General features: G+C 43.0%; 3 protein-coding genes across 3 annotated transcripts; all 3 read left to right on the top strand.

The window, feature by feature from the left end:
* The first annotated feature begins 301 nt into the window (after positions 1-301).
* LOC106609353 (rab GDP dissociation inhibitor beta) lies at positions 302-12,662 on the top strand. Its single transcript, XM_014208108.3, has 11 exons — positions 302-464; positions 7,519-7,626; positions 7,965-8,064; positions 9,448-9,582; positions 9,866-10,064; positions 10,393-10,524; positions 10,853-10,952; positions 11,058-11,229; positions 11,647-11,791; positions 11,881-11,935; positions 12,069-12,662. The coding sequence occupies exons 1-11, from the start codon at positions 420-422 to the stop codon at positions 12,222-12,224; spliced, it is 1,347 nt and encodes a 448-aa protein (XP_014063583.1). The 5' UTR covers positions 302-419; the 3' UTR covers positions 12,225-12,662.
* A 1,158-nt stretch (positions 12,663-13,820) lies between these two features.
* asb13a.1 (ankyrin repeat and SOCS box containing 13a, tandem duplicate 1) lies at positions 13,821-16,007 on the top strand. Its single transcript, XM_014208109.3, has 6 exons — positions 13,821-13,961; positions 14,170-14,357; positions 14,473-14,629; positions 14,955-15,089; positions 15,314-15,505; positions 15,599-16,007. Exons 1-6 carry the CDS (start codon positions 13,901-13,903, stop codon positions 15,730-15,732), a joined length of 867 nt encoding a protein of 288 aa, XP_014063584.1. The 5' UTR covers positions 13,821-13,900; the 3' UTR covers positions 15,733-16,007.
* On the top strand, positions 15,956-19,511 carry LOC106609355 (ankyrin repeat and SOCS box protein 13). The gene is made up of 6 exons (XM_014208110.3): positions 15,956-16,246; positions 16,519-16,706; positions 16,987-17,143; positions 17,222-17,356; positions 17,520-17,711; positions 19,095-19,511. The coding sequence occupies exons 1-6, from the start codon at positions 16,204-16,206 to the stop codon at positions 19,220-19,222; spliced, it is 843 nt and encodes a 280-aa protein (XP_014063585.1). The 5' UTR covers positions 15,956-16,203; the 3' UTR covers positions 19,223-19,511.
* Positions 19,512-21,516: the final 2,005 nt, after the last annotated feature.

Genomic DNA, 21,516 nt, shown 5'->3' with positions numbered 1-21,516 from the left:
AAGTAATCTATGCATAGCACACACACATACACACGGGAGAGAACATACATACTCCGTATAATGTGGCTAAAGACAATGTCACAAAGAGGACACCTCCGACAAAATAAATGCTCAGCATAGGCAGGTGGTGGAGTACGGTAGCTACAGTAGACTTTTACAAATTACAAGATGAATAAGATCACGATTCTTATGAAAAATATATTAAGGGAAATGCCCATTGATAAATACATAATCGATTCATTATCGATACCCAGAAATTGGAGAAATGTTACCGTTACTGACAGAAGACTATAGGCTCCTCCCCTACAGTGAAGCGGAATTGCTTGACGTTGAACCGCAGCCCCTTTCATTTCCAGCTTTGCAGATCTCCACTTACTTCGGGCCAATATTCAGGAAAAGAGGAGAAAATACTTGGGAAAATGAATGAAGAATACGACGTTATCGTGCTGGGTACTGGACTGACGGTGAGAATAATTGTACCATGCCATTTCGTTCCTTGAATAATCTAAGCGATGCTCAGAGGGAATATGTTCCTTCAATTGCCACTTTGTGCGAGCTTTGCTAACCCGCTAGCTAGCGTAGTTCAACTATCGGCTGGGCCTAATAAGCTAGCTAACTACTGTCAGTGGTCACGTCTGTCAATGTTTGCATTCACAAGTATTTTTCACAATGAATTTAACGTTCGGTAGCTAGGTAGGTAACAATTTATACGTTTAACGTCATTTCAAGGTGGTGCCTCAGTCTCATTCATCTTCATGCATGCTGTTTATCAATCAATCAAATAGAAAAATCTAACTGGCATTGGTAGCTAATTTGATAGCTGGATAGCTACTGTAGTTAATGACAGCTTTGTTTAGGCTAACGTGTCCCAGTTTGTTAGTGTATTGTCCTTTTTAGTTTGAAAAAGTGTGCCTATACGCTCATGTTGAGTGTGATACAAAGCTAGTGTAATTTTCGAGTTGGATACCAATTTATGTAACGTTACCGTCACCATGCGATGAAGCTTTATTCATGACTGCTTGGATTTCTCTCTAACAGGCGCTGGTTTTCGTTTGTTTTGGGGAGGAGATTCTCCCCGCGAGTATCATTTTAGCTAGCTAACTCGTAACTAGTTAGCTAATCTAACTGGTGTACCTATGATGGGTTAGTACACTGAACAGAAATATAAACGCAACATTTTCAAAGATTTTACTGAGTTAGTTCATATAGGAAATCAGTCAATTGAAATAAATAAATTAGGCCCTAATCTATTGATTTCACATGACCGGGAGTACAGATATGCATCTGTTAGTCTGGTTTGACCACCATTTGCCTCATGCACAGTGACACATCTCCTTCACATAGAGTTGATCAGGCTGTTAATTGTGGCCTGTGGAAAGTTTTCCCACTCTTCAATGGCTGCGCAAAGTTTAGATCTTGGCGGCAACTGGAACACGTCCTACACGTCGACCCAGAGCATCCCAAACATGCTCAATGGGTGAGATGTCTGGTGAGTATGCAGGCCATGGAAGAACTGGGACATTTTCATCTTCCAGGAATTGTGTACAGATCCTTGCAAAATGCGGCTGTGCATTGTGCTGAAACATGAGGTGATGGCGGTGGATGAAGGACACATGGATGAAGGACACACTCAGGATCTCGTCACAGTGTCGTTGTGCACTCAAATTACCATCGATAAAATTAAATTGTGTTTATTGGCCGACGCTTATGCCTGCCTACCATAACCCCACCGCCATCATGGGGCACTCTGTTCACAACGTTGACATCAGCAAACCGTGCGCCCACATGACTCCATACACGCTGTCTGACATCTGCCCGGTACAGTTGACACCAGGATTCATCCGTGAAGAGCACACTTCTCTAGCGTGCCAGTAGCCATCGAAGGTGAGCATTTGCCCGCCGAAGCCAGACTGCAGTCAGGTCAAGACAACGAGCACGCAGATGAGCTTCCCTGAGATGGTTTGTGCAGGAATTCTTTGGTTGTGCAAAACCCAAGTTGCATCAGTTGTACGGGTGGCTGGTCTCAGACGACCCCGCAGGTGAAGAAGCCTGATGTTGAAGACCTGGGCTGGCGTGGTGGCCTGTTGGAAGTACTGCCAAACTCTCTAAAACGGCATTGGAGGTGGCTTAGGGTAGAAAAATGATCTTGCAACAGTTCTGGTGGACATTCCTGCAGTCAGCATGCCAATAGTACACTCCCTCAAAACTTGAGACATCTGTGGCATTGTGTTATGTGACAACTGCACATTTTAGTGGCTTTTTATTGTCCCCAGCATAAGGTGCACCTGTGTAATGATCTTTTTAATCAGCTTCTTGATATGCCACACCTGTCAGGTGAATGGATTATCTTGGCAAAGGAGAAATGCTCACTGAAAGGGATGTGCACAAAATATAATAAGCTTTTTATGCTATGCGTATGGGACATTTCTGGATTATTTTATTTCAGCTCATGAAACAAGGGACTAACACTATCATGTTGCGTTTATATTTTTGTTCAGTATAAATAGCTAATTCAGTGTGTGTAAAATGAATGGGCAGTGAACAACAGCCACACCTGCAATTTATGAACCATAATCCACCAAACCTGAATGTAGCTAGCTAATGTTACTTAGCTCAGGGTTTCCCAAACTGTGGCATGCCCTAGCACTACACAGCTGACTCAAGTAATCATAGCAAAAACCAAATGTGCACCCAGGGGGAGCCCAAGGACAGAGTCTGGGAAACCCTGATTTCCCCAGCTAGTTTCTCAAGTTGATTCAGCAGTACTTGCTAATTACTTTGTGTCCGTTAGCCAGCTAACTAGCCAACATTGAGAGAACCAAAATGACCGATATGTTGTTGCCACTGCTTTACTCAGCTGTAAAACACTCGGTTGATGCATGACAGGAAAGACTTGTGATAGAATTTTCTGTACTCTGAGGCCTCACTCAGATTATCTATTGACAGTTTCCTGTCTGTCTCGCATGTCTGACTCACGTGGGGGAGTGTTTTGTTAAAAATAACAGTTCAGCAATAGAACGCACACACAAGAAGACAAAATCATACTGTTTCATGGGAAACAATCCATTGCCAAGGTTTGAAAGCAATATTTTCACTGATATAGGTCCAGCTAGTTCCTTTGCTGTCACACTGACTGTCATATTCCATGTTTACATAACTAATTACATAACATATTCCATCCAGGAATCTTGTGAAATCGTTCAGAATCCTGTGCAGCCACGTTTTGTGTAGTCCACACCAACAGGATGTGGCAGTTAGGAATGCATTTGGTGTGTCAGTGGTAAGGGTAGGCAGCCTGGCTAAGAGTTGGCTTTAAGGTTGGTGACTCCTGTGTTGTTTTAGACTGCAGATGCTTGTGGTTTGGTCACAAAGGAACTGAGAGTACAGGGCAAGTTTAAGTTCTGCAAAAGCCAGACAGACCGTAGTCCGAGAGCTCTGAGGCATCATGTAGACCTAACTGGCGCCATGTACTATGATAGTGGTATGATACGAGCGATAGGCATAGGTCCAGCTGATGCAGGTCAAACCTAGCAAGTGTTAGGTTCTAATTATTAGAGTAAGAACTCGACGGACACTATGTAGGCTTAAACCAAGTTTATTCTTCCCAAAGGATCGAACAGCTGAACAGACGAAAACATATTCACACAAGCACTGATATTTAACCCTTAGTCTCCTCCTACACATCTGAACAGCCAATGCATCTGTTGCTAGACAGAACCTTAGCGATATCTGTTCTTCCTCACTTCATCTGATCTGACCTCTGGCCCAAAGTGCTCACTCCTCCCCAACTCACGGCTTTCATGGTGACTGGTACCAGACTGTGTCTCTTCTCCTCCCAGAGGATCCCTGATGGCTAACAATAACATATTCTGACATAATGTAAACATTATACATTACCCTCTTTCCCTCAGTGACATGAATAAGTATGTTTCATATTCTCATAACCCAACACAAGTATCCAGTTCTGTTTGGCATTTATTTAAGCATCTCAAATACCCGCCACACACACTCCACACTGATTGTGGTCTATGTGGTTCCTCTTTGTGGTTGAGAAAGACATGGTGGGGAAAGGAGAACTGGCTGTTCCGGGATATGCTTTTATTGTATGTATTCTTCTTCCTCTGCAGCTGGGGCCTAGCAAACATCTACCTCTAGTCTCCCCAGCGTTTGGGCTGGGGTTGTGTGGGAGGGGGGGGGTCCTTCTGTCCCCTTACTAAAAGGATGAGGCTCAGGAGGGCATGGTCATCAACATTGTAGTCCCTCTTTTACACCACCACTTGATACTTTTGGTTGTCATGTGATGTGATGTCATTCATGTGATGTAATTTGAGAGTCTTGGCCCAGCGAATCTTTTTTCCTGATAACAGGATAGAGGGCTGCAGTAGTAGATGAAACACGGAGGCATTAGATTTAGGTAACAACTTTGAGCGTCATTCAATTAGAGCTAGAGAAGAGGATGAGGTGATGGTTCTAGTGCTGTGTGTGGATCCTCAGAGTGCTCAATGACATTACAGATGCACTCTTCTTGCAGTCCAGATATTGGATCCCAACCTTTTGGAGTCACACATGAAGGAGTTGTGGGGAAATGTCAGCCAGGGTGGCACTGGCACACAGTCACTCTTGTTCCCAGCGTGACACACACTGTGGCCTTTTGAACTTCAGAGAGCCGCCCAACACTTTACCGTCTTCAGAGTGGGCCTCAGTCAGTCACTCATCATAAAAATCCACCTGCTTTTTATAGGGCCGCTGTGTTAAAGATTTAACTGTGAAATTTCCCCTCTCACTTCAATGTGTTTTTATTGCTTGTGTTTGACTCTTCCTTCCTGAATTGAGGATTTGGTCTCTTCGATTTCTCTTTCAGCCGGAGGTTGTGATGACTAGGCTACCCCCAGCAGAATGTCAGAGCCTACAGACAGCAGGGTTGCCTGAGTCACATGCCACTCAAAATTGTGTCTGGGAGGCATCCATTTACTGCCATATATTATTCAGGAAGTTACAGCACCAAAAAAAAAAAAAAAAACATTTGTTGTGTCACACACCGGATAGTGAAATGTGTCGTTTAACAGTGTCAAACATAGTAGAACGGCGCCCCTGGAGCAAATTGGGCTTAAGTGCCTTGACACATCGACAGGTTTTTCACCTTGACGGCTCGGGTATTCGAACCAGCAACCTTTTTCCTTACTGGCCCAACACTCTAACCACTTGGCTACCTGCCACCCTCCATGTATATTTAATGGGTTTACAAAACTGTGATGAGAAACGAGGACAATTTACACCACGCAACCATATTGTCTTCCTAAATGAATATGGAAATATGAACAGCTTAGACATTTGCCAAGGTATTTTTCTCTCATCAGAAATCCTCAAGGCACGTTTGGACTTTCAGTAACACCTTTTATGGTGCCCTTTTCCCACAAAATAAATACATCTGTAAATACTTGGTAATAATTGGTACTAAAATGGTAATTTGGTCATTATGGATGGAACATCAAAGGCATTACCTGCACCTTTTTATGAAACAGACGATGGTTCCTCATGTGCTTGTGGTAGACTACCAGTCAGTGAGAGGAGCACATGCTTCCACTGCGGATGTTCAGCACAGGGAGTCCTGCATCACTTTGTTCTCACGTTGAGTAACATCAAGCCTTCTCTCTGAGAGTGGACATTGATTTTTTTCCCCCCTGAGAGACCTGACCGGTCAGTGCTTTTTTTATTTTTTTTATAGCTCAGTAAAAGTCCATTTGTCTAACGTTACGGCCCATGGTCTGAAAATGTAGTGGCGAGGAAATGGTACTGTCCTTAAACTTGCCCAGCCCCAGACAGAGGGGTTGGCTAGGGCTAGCATGGGGTAGGCTAGTGGGTCAGGGACCCTGTATCTCCATGATGATGGGAACAGCAGGGCGGGGTGCTGTTTTTGTACACCGGAGCACTGTCCTAAATTGCCCTGATCTGAGTGGGGCTGACTCTAGGGAGATGGAAACTAAAACAATAGCAACACCAGTGCAGTGTCACTTCCTGTGACATAATGCATTCTGTAGGACCTGGCAGCAGTGTACACCAGGAGTGTGGAATCATGACACTGTGCTGTGGTGTCCTGTATTTGTCGTATCATTAGTCATTGTCAACACAATGTAGCCTATAAAATATGAATCTCCCTCAAACACAACCGGTCACCTTTTCTCCCCCCATTACATTCAATCTGAGTTATTCCACGGTCTTATCAAGGGTGATTTGTTACAGTAAGATCAAATATTGCGGATTCAATATGTAGGCAGAAGCTACTGGATGAGGTAACCCTCTGTCACCACAGTGTTCTGGATCGGTAGGCATTTCAGTTGAACTTTTTTTGGAATAAAGTCCACGGAATCACATGATACAGAGTGTTTTGCTGCTTCTACAAACCAGCTGCTGTGATCTTAAAGCCTTTGAAAGACTGTGGGAATTCCAGAGTCAGTCACGCACATTTTCCTCTGGCCCGGCCGGCAGTACCGTACCAGGCAGCCCGTGATTCTTGACTCAATTTGGAAAACTATTGCCTTGACAGAGGAACTCGAATTGCAGCCTAGCACTGCAAAGGGAGAAACAGAAAGCTGCTGATCGGCAGCTTGGTTGTCTGATCTAGCCTCAGTTCCGTCTTTTAAATGGAGCGTGAGTTGAATTGGACGCTCAAACCTACTCCCCTCTCTGCATAGCTCCCTGCTTTAGCGGTCATTGCTGAAACCCTTTATTTTGTGGTCACACTGTCACCACAGACTGCCTCTTCTCCAGAATGACAGAGAATGTTAAATAGAGTTCTGTGTTCTAGATTCTGGGATCCTTCTGTTAACCAGGCTGGAGATCTTACTGAATTGGTCCCACCCACACCCCTCTCTCCTCCATCTTCAGTCACAGGCCATCTTCAGTCACAGCCTTAAGTCTACTCTCCCAGAAGATTCATCAGTGGATTTAATGTTTGTCTGTTGTCATATCAATCTTCTTTTTATGAAATTCCTGCTTATTAGGCTAAATAATTGCTTACACTATATAATCCGTGTTAATCAATTTTAAGTACACACACAGCTAGCAGAGGGGAAGCATGGGTAGACCACTGGCATAAGCTATCATTATAGAGATCCTGCAGCTCGACTGGCCCACTGTTGCCGGCCACGCAGTCAGTTATCAGAGCATGAAAAGACAGGACCAAACCAGACAGGGTCCACATTCATTACTTTGAATACATTCTGCGACAAAGCCTCAAATGTTTCCTTGTCTAGTTGAATCTGGGCTGTGTGAAATGTGAGACTTTTAGTGCATTTTCTGCCGTAACGAGACCGTGACTGCGTCTGCCATTATGAAACAATCGTATCTGGAAATACTGATACCAGCAATATTCATACAACAATACAATCTCAAACATGAAAATCAATATCTAGGATTCAATTATCATTCCAAATGTTTGATCTGTGCGATTTTGGCCACTATCCAGGTGTATGATTTGTGATGCTCAAACCCCTCTCCTTCCTGTCTCTCGTCCAATAGGAATGCATCCTGTCAGGGATCATGTCGGTGAAGGGGAAGAAGGTCCTGCACATGGACCGGAACTCCTACTACGGGGCAGAGAGTGCCTCCATCACTCCCCTGGAGGATGTAAGTCAACCTCTGACCTCTACAGCTTGACCTCTGAGGCGCTGACCCCTAAGACCAACCTCAACAGGCCATACAAGATGTAAACAAAGACTGCACCATTCTCTTACACAAGATAACAGGCAGGATGCCTACTCACCCATTTCCCAGCAATGTATGAATCCGAATGATGAGGCATGAGGAAGAGAACAAGGAACTAGTCATACTAATCTTAATATCCTTAAAAATGAGTGACAGCACATGATCAATATAGTCACAGTTGCTGCTTATATATGCACTCTGTTGTATTCATCTTGGCTAAATTGCTGCTTCAACAAAATGGCAAATTGTCTCTCTTTTAGCTGTATAAACGCTTCAGTCTCCCAGGCGCCCCACCAGAGTCCATGGGAAAAGGCCGAGACTGGAATGTGGACCTCATCCCGAAGTTCCTCATGGCCAACGGTAAACACTAATCACCACTTTTTATTATGTATTATATTAACTAGGGCCAGGAGTTTTCCTGACCATGTCACAAGACAAGGAAAAACTCGGGGCCTTAGATATAACAATTCATCCTTGGTCTCAGCAGCAAAGAAGGGATGAATACCAAAAATGTGATTCTGGAATATTCAGTAGTTGTCGTGGCCGTATTTGATAGTGCAACTGATACTGCTGCCTATCAATGATTGGATGTGATTGACAGGATGAGGCAACAGAGAGAACTTTCAATTTGAAGACGAATTAAGCTGTACCGTAATTTCCGGACTATTAAGCGCACCTGAATATAAGCGGCACCCACTGAATTTTAAAAAAAGTATTATTTTGAACAATAAATAAGCCGCACGTGTCTATAAGCCGCAGGTGCCTACCGGTACGTTGAAACAAATTAACTTTACACAGGCTTTAACGAAACACGGCTTGTAACAAAAATAAATAGGCTTTAACGAAACACGGCTTGTAACAAAAATAAATAGGCTTTAACGAAACACGGCTTGTAACAAAAATAAATAGGCTTTAACGAAACACGGCTTGTAACAAAAATAAATAGGCTTTAACGAAACACGGCTTGTAACAAAAAGAAATAGGCTTTAACGAAACACGGCTTGTAACAAAAAGAAATAGGCTTTAACGAAACACGGCTTGTAACAAAAATAAATAGGCTTTAACGAAACACGGCTTGTAACAAAAATAAATAGGCTTTAACGAAACACGGCTTGTAACAAAAATAAATAGGCTTTAACGAAACACGGCTTGTAACAAAAATAAATAGGCTTTAACGAAACACGGCTTGTAACAAAAAATAAAAAATTAGCAGTAAGCTTTAGTTGTCTTTTTGCACTGAGTCAACTCCTCACGCTGCTGTTTCCAACGTCTTATCATCGACTCATTAAGACCACGCTCCCGTGCAGCAGCTCTATTTCCTTTTCCAACAGCCAGATCAATCGCCTTCAACTTGAAAGCTGCATCATATGCATTTCTCCGTGTCTTTGCCATGATGAGGGTGACAAAATGACTACCGTAATCAGAATGATGGGAAGTTTGAGAGCGCTTGATTTAATTTAAACAGTAAACAAAAAAGTTGTTTGACCTTAACCCGTTCGGCAATTTCATTGGTCTAATGAAAGCTTCATGCCGCCAAAACACTGAGCACGTCACAGAAAGCGGGAAAAATCCATATATTAGCCGCGTCATTGTTTAAGCCGTGAGGTTCAAAGCCTAGGAAAAAAGTTGTGGCTTATAGTCCGGAATTTACGGTATATGTAAAAGTGATTTTAATTGGTTTGAACTGTATTCTACTAACCTGCCTGGGTAAGGTAACACTGATTGTCTGTCTCACCTGTGCAGGTCAGTTGGTCCGCATGCTGCTGATCACACAGGTGACGCGCTACCTGGACTTCAAGGTGATTGAAGGCAGCTTCGTCTACAAGAAGGGCAGCATCTACAAAGTGCCCTCCACTGAGACCGAGGCCCTGGCATCCAGTGAGTGGTACAGGGGGACAATGGGAAATAGAGAGGTTGGGTTTTGATGTCCGATAACTCTGCATACAGTAAACCTGAGCTTAACTTTTAATCAAGTCTAATATCCATCCAGCTAACAGCAGTCTAAAACAGTGAATTGATGAATGCCATAGTTCAAAATTTCTTACTGTCATCACAGCTCCTCACAAATGACCTCTTCCTGGTTCTACATTGTCTTGCTTTTCAGCTCTCAATCATGTAGATAATTAGCTACCCCTGAATAGCACAACTCTCTCCCCTACAGGTCTGATGGGGCTGTTTGAGAAACGGCGCTTCAGAAAGTTCCTGGTTTTCGTGGCTAACTTTGACGAAAACGACCCCAAGACCATGGAGGGCGTGGACCCCAACAAGACGACGATGAGGGACGTGTTCAAGAAGTTTGACCTGGGCCAGGACGTCATCGACTTCACAGGACACTCCCTCGCCCTCTACCGGACAGACGAGTGAGTCACCTGCATCATCTTATTGGCTGAGCCAGAGATGGAAGGTGTTCGGCCATTTTGGGGTTAACTAAAAAGCATCAAGAGTTCCAGGTCGTCCTGTTTGCAGTTGCACTACGTTGATTATCAGATTTCAGGATATAGCTATATTCTGAGACTGTGAAAAAGATGACCTGGAATGTCACCGTTATGATACCTTTTAGATGACATGGTAGCCTCACAAGCACAGGGTGTCAAAGGATAGTCATTCTATTTTCCAGTCTTTTAAGAAACTTGGTTATATATTCAAAGAAAGCACTGTATTCATACTTGTCTCTCCCCTCTCTCTCAGGTACCTGGACCTGCCTTGCATGGACTCGCTAAACAGGATCAAGCTGTACAGTGAGTCTCTGGCCAGATATGGCAAGAGTCCGTACCTCTACCCCCTCTACGGCCTGGGGGAGCTGCCCCAAGGGTTCGCCAGGTAAGGCTCACCTCAACTCTGACCTCTATCATTTTCACGCTAGCTGCCTTTTTGTTTTATCTGTGTTTTGGCTTGTTGACTTTCACTATGCAAATAAAGGTTTGACTCATTTGAATCCAAATACAATGTTCAGCAGAATGCCCAATGATTACTTCTTGTTTTGCTGTTGGACTGTTCAAATTTAGATGGGTCTTTTCATAGTGTGCTATTTCTTGAAAGTATACAATAGATTTCTGAACCGTGTGCTTCTAGTTAAAATTGACATTGTCAGAGAATAGAACATTCTTTACAGAATCTGTCCCTCTCGTTCCCTGTCTCCTTCCTGTAGACTAAGTGCTATCTACGGAGGAACCTACATGCTGAACAAGCCCATTGAGGAGATCGTCATGGAGGATGGAAAAGTAGTGGGAGTCAAGTCTGAGGGAGAGGTAAGAGTCTTGTTATTTCTCCCCGGCTTATGTAGAGGCCGTACTCTGACTAGAGGAAGGCGTGTGTAATCTTAGCGCTAATATTTAACCTCTTCCCCCCCTCAGATCGCCCGCTGCAAGCAGCTGATCTGCGATCCCAGCTATCTAATGGACCGCAGCACCAAGGTCGGTCAGGTGATCCGGGTCATCTGCATCATGAGCCACCCCATCAAGAACACCAGCGACGCCAACTCCTGCCAGATCATTATCCCCCAGAACCAGGTCAACAGGAAGCACGGTGAGCCCCGCTGCAGGAAGTAATGTCACCACGCAAGGCCCCTATGGAAACAATGCATGAGATTTATAAATTGAACATGAGACCATCTTCACGCTCAACTACCCAAAAGTATTGAAGTACTCTACTTAAGACTAAGATGATACTAACATTACATAGCAGGCGTAAAAGATATGCCTGAGGGGGGGGTCCCCACATCCGGTTTTAAGGGGAAAAGGAAGCTAGGTTGACGATTCAGTATCCCTGAAAACTGTTTTCACTGACCCCGCTTGAGGGTGAGATGATAGTGAATCAAATTAATATTTGAAGGGTGGCATGGACCTAACCATAATCACTGCCCTAAATCGCATCCAACTCGGACAAGGAGTGAAATATTGAATTTGCTGATCTCTTTTTAATTTTATTTTACATTTTTTGCAGATATCTACGTGTGCATGATCTCCTACACTCATAATGTGGCAGCACAGGGGAAGTATGTGGCCATTGTCAGCACCACGGTGGAGACGGACAACCCTGAGATGGAGGTCAAACCAGCCATGGACCTGCTGGAGCCTGTCGAGCAGAAGTACGAGCCTCATCACTAAACTGTTGATGTTGGCTGTCTCCCACTAGTCTTTACTACGGTCATGTTGACTTTGTCATTTCTCTCTGCAGGTTTGTGAGCATCAGTGACCAGTACGCACCAACTGACATGGGTGCTGAAAGCCAGGTGGGTCCATTACTTCTGTTTTTCGCTGCTCGCCCCAGTCAAATCCAGTGACCTTGTGTTAACAAAAATACAATTATTGCTTGTCTTGTTTGCCTGTGTTTAACCATCTCTTGTTTTCTTATTGTTGGCGTAGATCTTCATGTCCCGTACCTACGACGCTACCACCCACTTCGAGACCACCTGCGACGACATCAAGGACATCTACAAGCGGATGACGGGAACAGAATTTGACTTTGCAGAGATGGAGCGCAAGAAGAACGACATCTTTGGCGACGCAGCTGACCAGTAGAGAAACAAGCGGGTCTGCAACACTCGTGAATATCAGATATTTGCCGCCGACAACTGAAATCTTTAAAAAATAAGGAAAACCATACAAAAATATAGATAAATGGGCTGGCTGATGATCCAAGTGTATGTTTTGCCCATTACGGAAGTTCACACTATATATAAAGTTATAATATAGCATCGCTGGAAAAGGGGGCCAGGTGGGAGTTATGCTTTTTATAATCACTTTCAGAGAGTTGTTGCACTGAACATTGGTATACATACGCCCTACTTTCTTTTTCATAATGTAATAATGATCATTTTCTCTCCTGGATGAAGGCGTTTAGTCCACAGGCGCCAAATCAATTGATCAATCAAAAGACAACAGTACCACAGTGTGGGAGGGTCCAATTTATTTTGTCCAAATACTAAAAATAAATAACGCAACCATGTATGAACATAAGTGTTTTTGGGAAATGAATCCTGAAATGTGACCAGATCAGTTGTATTTTTCTTGTCAGGTGTTGTTGTTGTGAGGGAGGTAAGTGAGTGGCTTGGCTTGTTCCAGTTGTAATGAATGAATATTCCTAACAGGCCATAACCAAAAAAGGGTTTGGCCAGCAAAGCTTCATTTGACCACCGATAACCATGTGAGAGAGGAAGCTTTTAATTGTTTCCGTGACCAGCTAATATAAATACTCCATCGATTGTGATTGGGGGCCGTTGTTGTTTTTTTTTGTTTTCATTTATCAGCCCCCTTGTCCTAGTGGCTCATCTCCAGCCTCTAGTAGCCAGCCCTGGGCAAGGCATCTTACTGTACCTAGGCCAAGCCACTGAACGAGCAAGTATAGTCGAGCAAGAAGGCAAACTACCTGGACCTGTTTGCAGCTTGAGTAACCATAATGTCATAGAATTCTGTTCTTTCCTTTACTATTAAAAATGAACAGACCCGAGCAGACTGAAGCAGGTTGGGCATTTGTGGTAAAGTTGACTAATTGCTTTAAAATGACCAAATGTTTACTATGGCAGTATTGATATGACAAGGGCCCTGTTTAAATGTCATCAATGTAAAAAAAAAATAGATATATAATAATACAAAAAGACGGTGCTCAAATGATTTCTGTACTGCAAAGTAAAAATTTACTTGTGAAAAAAACTAAAGTATTTGTTCTTATTCAGTAGTGAGTCGGAGTATTGCTGTTTGATGGGCTTTTGTGGTCATTTCAGTATTGGGAGCTTTGCCTTTGAAACTTTCGCTTTAATACTATTTTATGATATCATCAACGTAAACTGTCTGCTGAAGCATCTATGAACTTTGCACTGAAGAGGACCTTTTGAGTTATTCATTGACGCAGGACTAAAAACACAATAGTTTGATTCGTATGACAAAGACCATCCTTTAATGAAGTGCAAAGATTACTCTGGATTTGGTGAATTCCTGTGTTGGCTGGTTGGTATTAATATGGCAACCTATTTGTACCCGTTTTAATGTGTAGTGGTAAAATGTACTGATAACATGGCATGTCCACAAAATCAAAAAGCTCTTATAACATGGTGGGCAAATTCTCACGCTTAGAACTACAACTCCCAGAAGCCTCTGTTGCATCCCTGTCATAACAAATATCGTCACGTTGACGCTGTTCCAACAAAATAAACCCAGTGCACTCGTGGATTTTGTTTGTGTCACGGTAATATTTCCCAATGGAAAATCCTGCAATAATGGAAATGACAGCGGCACGGCGTTCGAATTTTGGAGATATTGGTGAGTGTTCGATTTGGGCAAACTGGCTATCAACTTTTCAATCTGAACTACACACATTACAATTATGGACGGAAAGGTGGTGAACGTAAATATGTTAGTTTTCATTCACTGCCCATCAATGTTCATTGGATGAATGCATAATTGCGCAACCAATGCGTAAATACGCAGCAGGTCGTGTTTGAGCCAGAGCCTCTCCCTTTCCTACTAGGGTTTTGGGCAGACCGAACCGCGTTGCATGAGGCCGCGTCCTTAGGCAGGGCCCTTCAAGTGAAACAGCTGATTGAGGGTGGAGCATCTGTAAACATGGTGACAGTAGACAACATCACCCCGCTCCATGATGCCTGCATCCAGGGACATCCAAACTGTGCCCGACTGCTACTAGATGCAGGGGCTCAGGTGAGGCAGCTACAGTAGGGCTAAATATATAGAGCTGTAGACAGATAATGTGTAGCAGTAGTGGTCCCTCTCCCTCTATCTCTCCATCCCTTCCTCTTTACCCCCTCTCCCCCAGGTGGACGTGAGGACCATCCATGGCAGCACTCCTCTCTGTAACGCCTGTGCTGCGGGGAGCCTGGAGTGTGCAAAGATGCTGCTGGAACATGGAGCCAAAGTCAACCCCTCCCTTACAGCACTCACTGCCTCTCCCCTGCATGAGGCCTGCATAAAGGGTAAGACTGGGGAATGATGAGGGGTATATGACTGGGGAAATGGTGATAAGGCAGGGTCAGGTGGAATGGAGGAGGGAAAAAACAGGACAAGAGAGGGAAGACTGACCAGGATAGGAGGGAAGAGACTGGTGGAATAGGTGTTAAGCAGGACAAGGAGAGGTAAGAGGACTGGAGGAAGAGGTAAGGCGATAAGGGGCAGCACTAGGGCGAGTGAGGTAGGAGTGCAAAAGAAGGGATGGGTGTGAGGAGGATGCACCGTAAGTGTATAGATATGTGTGAGTACTCCATATCTAATGAAACCGTTTCGTATCTGTCTATACTGTAGGTAATGCAGATATAGCGAGGCTAATGATAGTGCATGGAGCCTTGCTAGAGGCCTTTGACCTCCAGTTCGGTACCCCGCTACATGCTGCCTGTGCCAAGGAACATGTGGACTGTGCCAGGGTGCTGCTCAAAGCAGGTGAGGATGGGGACAAAGAGGAAAACATTGTCTCAGGCGACTGCTGTATTCATATCAATGGCTCTGTGTGACTATACAGTGTTTCTGAATACGTTTTACATACAAGTATTTGCTATGCTGGGCGGACACTGTGGAATTTCATTCACAAATCTGCCACAAAGCCACATTTTCCTGAGGAAATAAATGTAAGTATTGACTGTAAACAGAATTTGTTTTCTGTTCAGGTGCCAAGGTGAATGCAGCAAAGTTCCATGAGACGGCTCTCCACCATGCTGCCAGAGTAGAGATGGTGGACATGATTGAGTTACTGGTGGACTTTGGAGGCAACGTGTATGTCACAGACAATGACAACAAAAAGCCCATAGACTACACCAAGCCTGGCTCTCCCACTGAACAATGTTTACAGTATTATGAAAGTAAGTCGCGAGGCAATAATATTTTCCATTTGTGATTCTCCATCCCTTATGGGACTTTTGTTAGAGTCATTGTGGCTGTCTGATTATCTCTAGGTACTCCTCTGAGTCTGCAGCAACTTAGCAGAGTGGCTCTGTGGACGTTGCTGGGTACCAGAGCTCTGGAGGTCGTAGGTCAACTGGACATATCTCAACGTACCATCAGCTACATTCTCTGTGAGGGGTGCTGATGCTGCCTTATGAACTGACTCATGGATGAATTCCCAAAGGAATATCAGAAAAAGGAGAAAGCTTGAATACTAAGCTGGGACACATCTCATCATCTTCATATGTTTTGTTTACTGTGGGACACACATTGATGTGATTTATTACTGTGTTATAAGCAGTAACAAATTGTAAAATACATTTCAAGAAGGCCTGCTGCAATTGTTACAATATTCTATAGAGATGAAAGCTTGTTTTAGCATGGTTAGGGAAAATAAAGCCAAACAATTTCAGTCCTCTACTTTTGCAGTAATATGAACATTTTGACAAAACATTTCTACTACAATTCCCAGCATGCTCTCAAATCCATCAAAGGTCATGTCAAAACCAGTCACGTGATGTCAGTGCCGCATGTAAACACAGCTCAAATGTGCTTGTTTACTTCTCGTGGGACATAATTGACCGTTTTTCAACATAAAACGGGATTTGACCAAATTATGGAGGTTGAAACTGCCAGACCGTACTTCTTTGGAGACATAGGTGCGTATGAATGTATTTCGGCTTTGTATGCTAGCGTCCATTTGGTTACTGCATGTCATAGCTAGCAAGCATGTGTTCATGATATAACAGCAACGTAAATCAGCTACGTATGTGCCATGTTGTGTTTTAGTCCATATAGATTGTCAAGTAAAGGTTTACGGTGGCAAAATGTGATGTCAATACCAGAGATAATCTAGCATGCACTCAGCTAGCGCCGGTTGATTATGTAGCAATAGGTATTCTCTGGCTGTTGACTGTGTGGCTTGCCCCAGGCTGCTGGTCGGAGAGGACCGAGGTGCATAAGGCGGCCTCCGAGGGACATGCTGCCCAGCTGCAGCAACTCATCCAGAGCGGAGCCTCTGTCAACATAGTGGCTGTGGACTCCATCACCCCCCTCCATGAGGCATGTGAAAGGGGGCAGACCCAGTGTGTCAGGCTGCTACTGGATGCTGGAGCACAGGTGAGACTGTCACTAAGTGGAGAGAGGGATAAGAGAAATATCGGCAACAAATGAGGTAGGTTAGCCATAGAAGAATACAATTATTAAAGGATATATCTAGTCATAGATATAGGGGAAGGGTGGGACCCAGATTCAACACAGGTTAAAGATCAAGAGAAGAGAAAGTAATGTGTTCTTTATAGTTAATTAGGATATATATATATATATATATATATATATATATATATATATATATATATATATATATATATATATATATAATGGCTGTGTTGTCCTGTAGGTGGATGCCCGGAACACGGACGGTAGCACCCCTCTGTGTGAGGCCTGCTCGGTTGGGAGCTTTGACTGTGTGAGGATGCTGCTGGAGCATGGGGCCAAGGTGAACCCCACCCTCTCTTCCCGGACCACCTCACCCCTACACGAAGCTTGCATGGGGGGTAAGTGTGTGGCAGGTGTAGGATGAGCGTGCATCAAGATTGTTTGAGAACTTGTGACGGTCTGTTCTTGTGTCTCAGGTAATGCTGACGTCGTGAAGATCATGATCGCTAAAGGTGCCAGCCTGGAGGCATATGACCTGTACTATGGGACCCCACTGCATGTGGCGTGTGCCAACGAACACACAGCCTGCGTCAAGGCGCTACTCAATGCAGGTGAGCATTAGAGAATAACACTAACTAACAACTAATTAACTGATTGTGAAGAAGAAGAACACAATGAATATAGACCTGAATAGAGAATAAAACCCTGGGTTTGAGTTATCAACTCTGGAGTGCACCTTTTGTAAAAACCTCTGTGTGTCATTTGCTTCCTCAGGTGCCAAAGTGAATTATGCTCGGCTGCACAAGACGGCCCTGCACCATGCTGCTAAAGTGAAGAGTGTTGACATGATCGACATGCTGGTGGAGTTTGGGGCGAACATCTACGCCAAAGACAAAAACGATAAGAAGCCCATTGACTACATCGAACCCGGTTCTCCCGCTGCACTCTGCTTAGAGTTTTATGAAAGTAAGTCACAGTGTGAGAGAGGTTTTTATACCACAGTTACCAGTTGTAAGCAATAGACATGTGCTGTACCCGTTATGTCTTTGTGGATATCTAAGCAATCTCAGTGTCACCAGTAGGTGGTGCCCATTGCTAATTTTTCAGGATCAGAAAGTTACAGGTAGTGGAAAAGTCAAAGAAATTAATTAAAATAAGAACTTGATGATGTTGAACCCATCAAAAACAGCTGTTTGAACACTTCTTAATTGGTACACAATACTCAGGTCAAGGTAGATTTAATTTCTTCCTGTTTTTTTTATGGGCCTAATTATAGAATGACATAAAGTAGAATCCATATTAATTTAATAGGATCTCTGTGATTCTAGTAATAAAGATGTGTCAACTTAATGTGGCATAAACACAACCAGTCATGATGTTTTCATCTGATGTCAAACCATAAAATGCTCATGTAGGCTACACGTGCATGTTTGTCCACTCACAAATTAATTCCAACAGCCAAACAGTGCTCTGTGCCCCAACCATTTGATGAATAGAAAGAAACATCTGTTAAAACACCAGAAAGTATAATGACATTCTGCGATTGTCATTCTGCCTACACTTGTAGCCTGAATTGATGTCCGCGCGCGCCAGTCATCCTTGCCTTGGAAAAATATCAGTGTTCTCCTCGAACCACACCGCATTTTGGAGCCTCTATAATATGCCACCCAATTTCAAGTCCATTTTTCATGCGGCTGACATGTGGTTATGATAAATATCTATTTACAGAAGCATATTTATTTATTTAGGATGCAATACCGGACCATACCAGCTTACTTTAACCACTGACAATACTCAGTCTTATGTCAGAAAGATATTTCTCCAGTACTTTGAACATAGGCTAAGTCCATCTGTCCTGTCCCTCAAGTTAATGTCTATCCTACTTATGTTCCCTGAAGCTGATCAATTAGTACCGGTCTATAACATTCAGTTTAGTTACGGGTCGATAACTGACGATGAGACCCAGACAGATTCCTCTGCCACAGAGCCACTCGTGGAATGTGAGACCAGGTCTGTGCGAGAAGCCACACAGCAACAGTATCCTAGGCATCAGACACAGACCTCTTATAAGGAAAAATAAAAACTTTATTTCATGAAGTGCAAGGACATTGTGACATACATTTTTAAACATTTGCTCAACTCATGTTTTATTGAGTCCTATTGTTGGGTTATGCAAGCAAACATCAACATAATATCCCTGCTCAAAAGCTCCAGTCTTTAAATATACTAAATAGGACACATAGGACACATATCTCTGACTGTGTATTGACACTTGAATACTCTCCCAGTGTTCTATATGTTGTGTATAGACTACATCTCCCATAAACCTTTGTGGTTGTCTGCCTGTAGGTACTCCATTGAGTCTGCAGCAGCTGAGCAGAGTGACCCTGAGGACGATGCTGGGGAGCAGAGCTCTGGAGGTCGTAGTTCAACTGGACATACCAAAGCAAATCATTCGCTTCCTATGTTACCACTGACCCTGATACCATTATCTTACTAAGGTGAAGGAAGGAAGCTCAGAGACTGAAACCTTTAAAAAAGAAACATCACAATTATCAAAATGCTACAGTCTGAACCTTAGATGCCACTAGATTAGATGCATAAAAATAATATGCATACAGCAAAGCACAGGTTTCCAAACCAACAGTATTTTTAAGCAGAGCACTTTTGTCTTTGATGTCTTCAGAATGTGTGCCATATCATCACATTAGATACATATTTAAAGAACAGAAGCATAAGGAGGTTTTAATGGGGACTTTTTACATACAGTTTATTCTTAGAACTCCGATATCTTGTAAACCTACATAAAAGACAAACGGAGGCCCTCAGGGAAAACAAGGAAGAGGGGGAGAGGAGAAAATAAATGGAGGACAGGAAGTGATTTTGGCAGCTGATCCTGTCCACTCTGCAACACCGTCTGTGGACACTACACCAGCATCTTAGTCACCATGACAATGCGGCAACAACACAACCGTTAGCAACACATCCCAGATCTCCGGTACATCCTCAGGAATGAGAAACGGTGTTGCAGCAGGAGGATGAGCGGCGTTCCCATTGACACTCTCCAGATGTCAATGTGTATCCCAGATTCCTCCCTGACATCGGAACGGAAACCACACCTGACAACTAGATGTGTTTGAGGCGGACGTGGAATCCAGGCAACAGAGAAACACCATGGAAAACGATCATGCTTTTTTACTGTTAGCATCTCTGATCTGTTGCATCCGCTATAGCTGAGACGTCCCAGGCCTGAATATGTTGTCTGTTTTTGGGGTGTGTGATGTGGATTCCTCAGTTACACGATGTCTCTCTGGTCACTGTATTGGTACTGTTATAATTTGACATAACCCGTCTTAATAATGGGAACAGAGGAATATGTCTGTTATTATCAACATGATGTCTATGTAAGGAAATGTGCGTTAATCACAAAGTGTGTTTATAAAAGATTATGACCTATTTTAATCTCTCCCCACTGGCCTCACTACCTCATTTCAGTGTGGATAATTGGGTAATATTTGGTTGAGATGTTAATCAATGAGATTACAACCTATATTAACCCACTCAAATTTAATTCCAATAGAAAAACAGTTGATTTTTGGTTTAGTTGTCACCCAAATGTTTATCACTGTGCTTTCAACCATTTTAAAGCACAGCAAAGCTCAAATCAGAATACAAGGTCCGATATTGATAAATCACTGTGCTTAATCTAATAGCAGAACCAAATAACCTGGATTTCAGTTGAGATTACATTAAAACTACATGGGTGCAAGAGATCAATGCCGTTTGAGATTCTGTGCAGATTATTACAGAAGTTAAGATCTCCACAGACCTGTGATGACCTATGCATGCTATCTTGCACATGCACGCTTTATATGATTACAGTAACCTCAAAATGTGGTCATGGATGTGTTACTTATTTAAGAGCCTTCACTTTAGACTATTTGTTGTATTACAAAAGTAATATTGAATTGTGTTTTGTTGACAACGCAACCAAATATCAACATTTTAAAGGAGATTTATCTTCAGTTTGGATAGTTCCATCTGAGCCACTGACTTAGTCTGGCTTTAATTCCAGTTTGTCTACAAATGAATAATTGCTATGTTGGATTCACATCTCCATCTCAACCAAAAACTAATGTATTTTCCATATAGATTCCACGTCACAATATGTTGACAAATTATGTTGAAACGACGCTTATAGTCCAGCGGAAGTGACTATTCTCTCAGATAATGCATCTGTTTAACCTGTTTTGTGAAGTGTCAAGTTTTTGAATGCACTCGAAAAGCAACAGAACTTCTTAGGGATAGACCCTTTTTTTAAATGTTTGCCTAAATGACATACCCAAATCTGCCTGTAGCAAGGATTTTTTTATTTTACCTTTATTTAACTAGGCAAGTCAGTTAAGAACAAATACTTATTTTCAATGACAGCCTAGCCATCACTCTGGTTGTAATTCCGATAGTGTCCACAAGATGGGCAAATCTTGGAGACATTCGCATTCATATTCCATTTTTCTGCAAGAATATCGTCAAATCTGTATACTTGGACTTTGATTTAGCTTTCCAAGTATTAGTAGCCATATTATAAGTTCAACATTTGCAAAACAACCAGTTTTCCTAACTTCATAACTGTGAATAGCCTTATAATTTTTGTCCAAAATGAAAAGACATGCTGTCGTACAAGGTTAGTAGCTACATTTTACAACATATACATGGTTTCCGGATATTCCTGTAAAGCCCAGCTCATTGGCTATCTAGCTAGCAATGTTTG

The sequence above is a fragment of the Salmo salar genome, chromosome 07 (assembly GCF_965601325.2).
Source record: "Salmo salar chromosome 07, fSalSal1, whole genome shotgun sequence".
NCBI lineage: Eukaryota > Metazoa > Chordata > Actinopteri > Salmoniformes > Salmonidae > Salmo > Salmo salar.
This window is presented reverse-complemented; position numbering and strand designations above follow the sequence as displayed.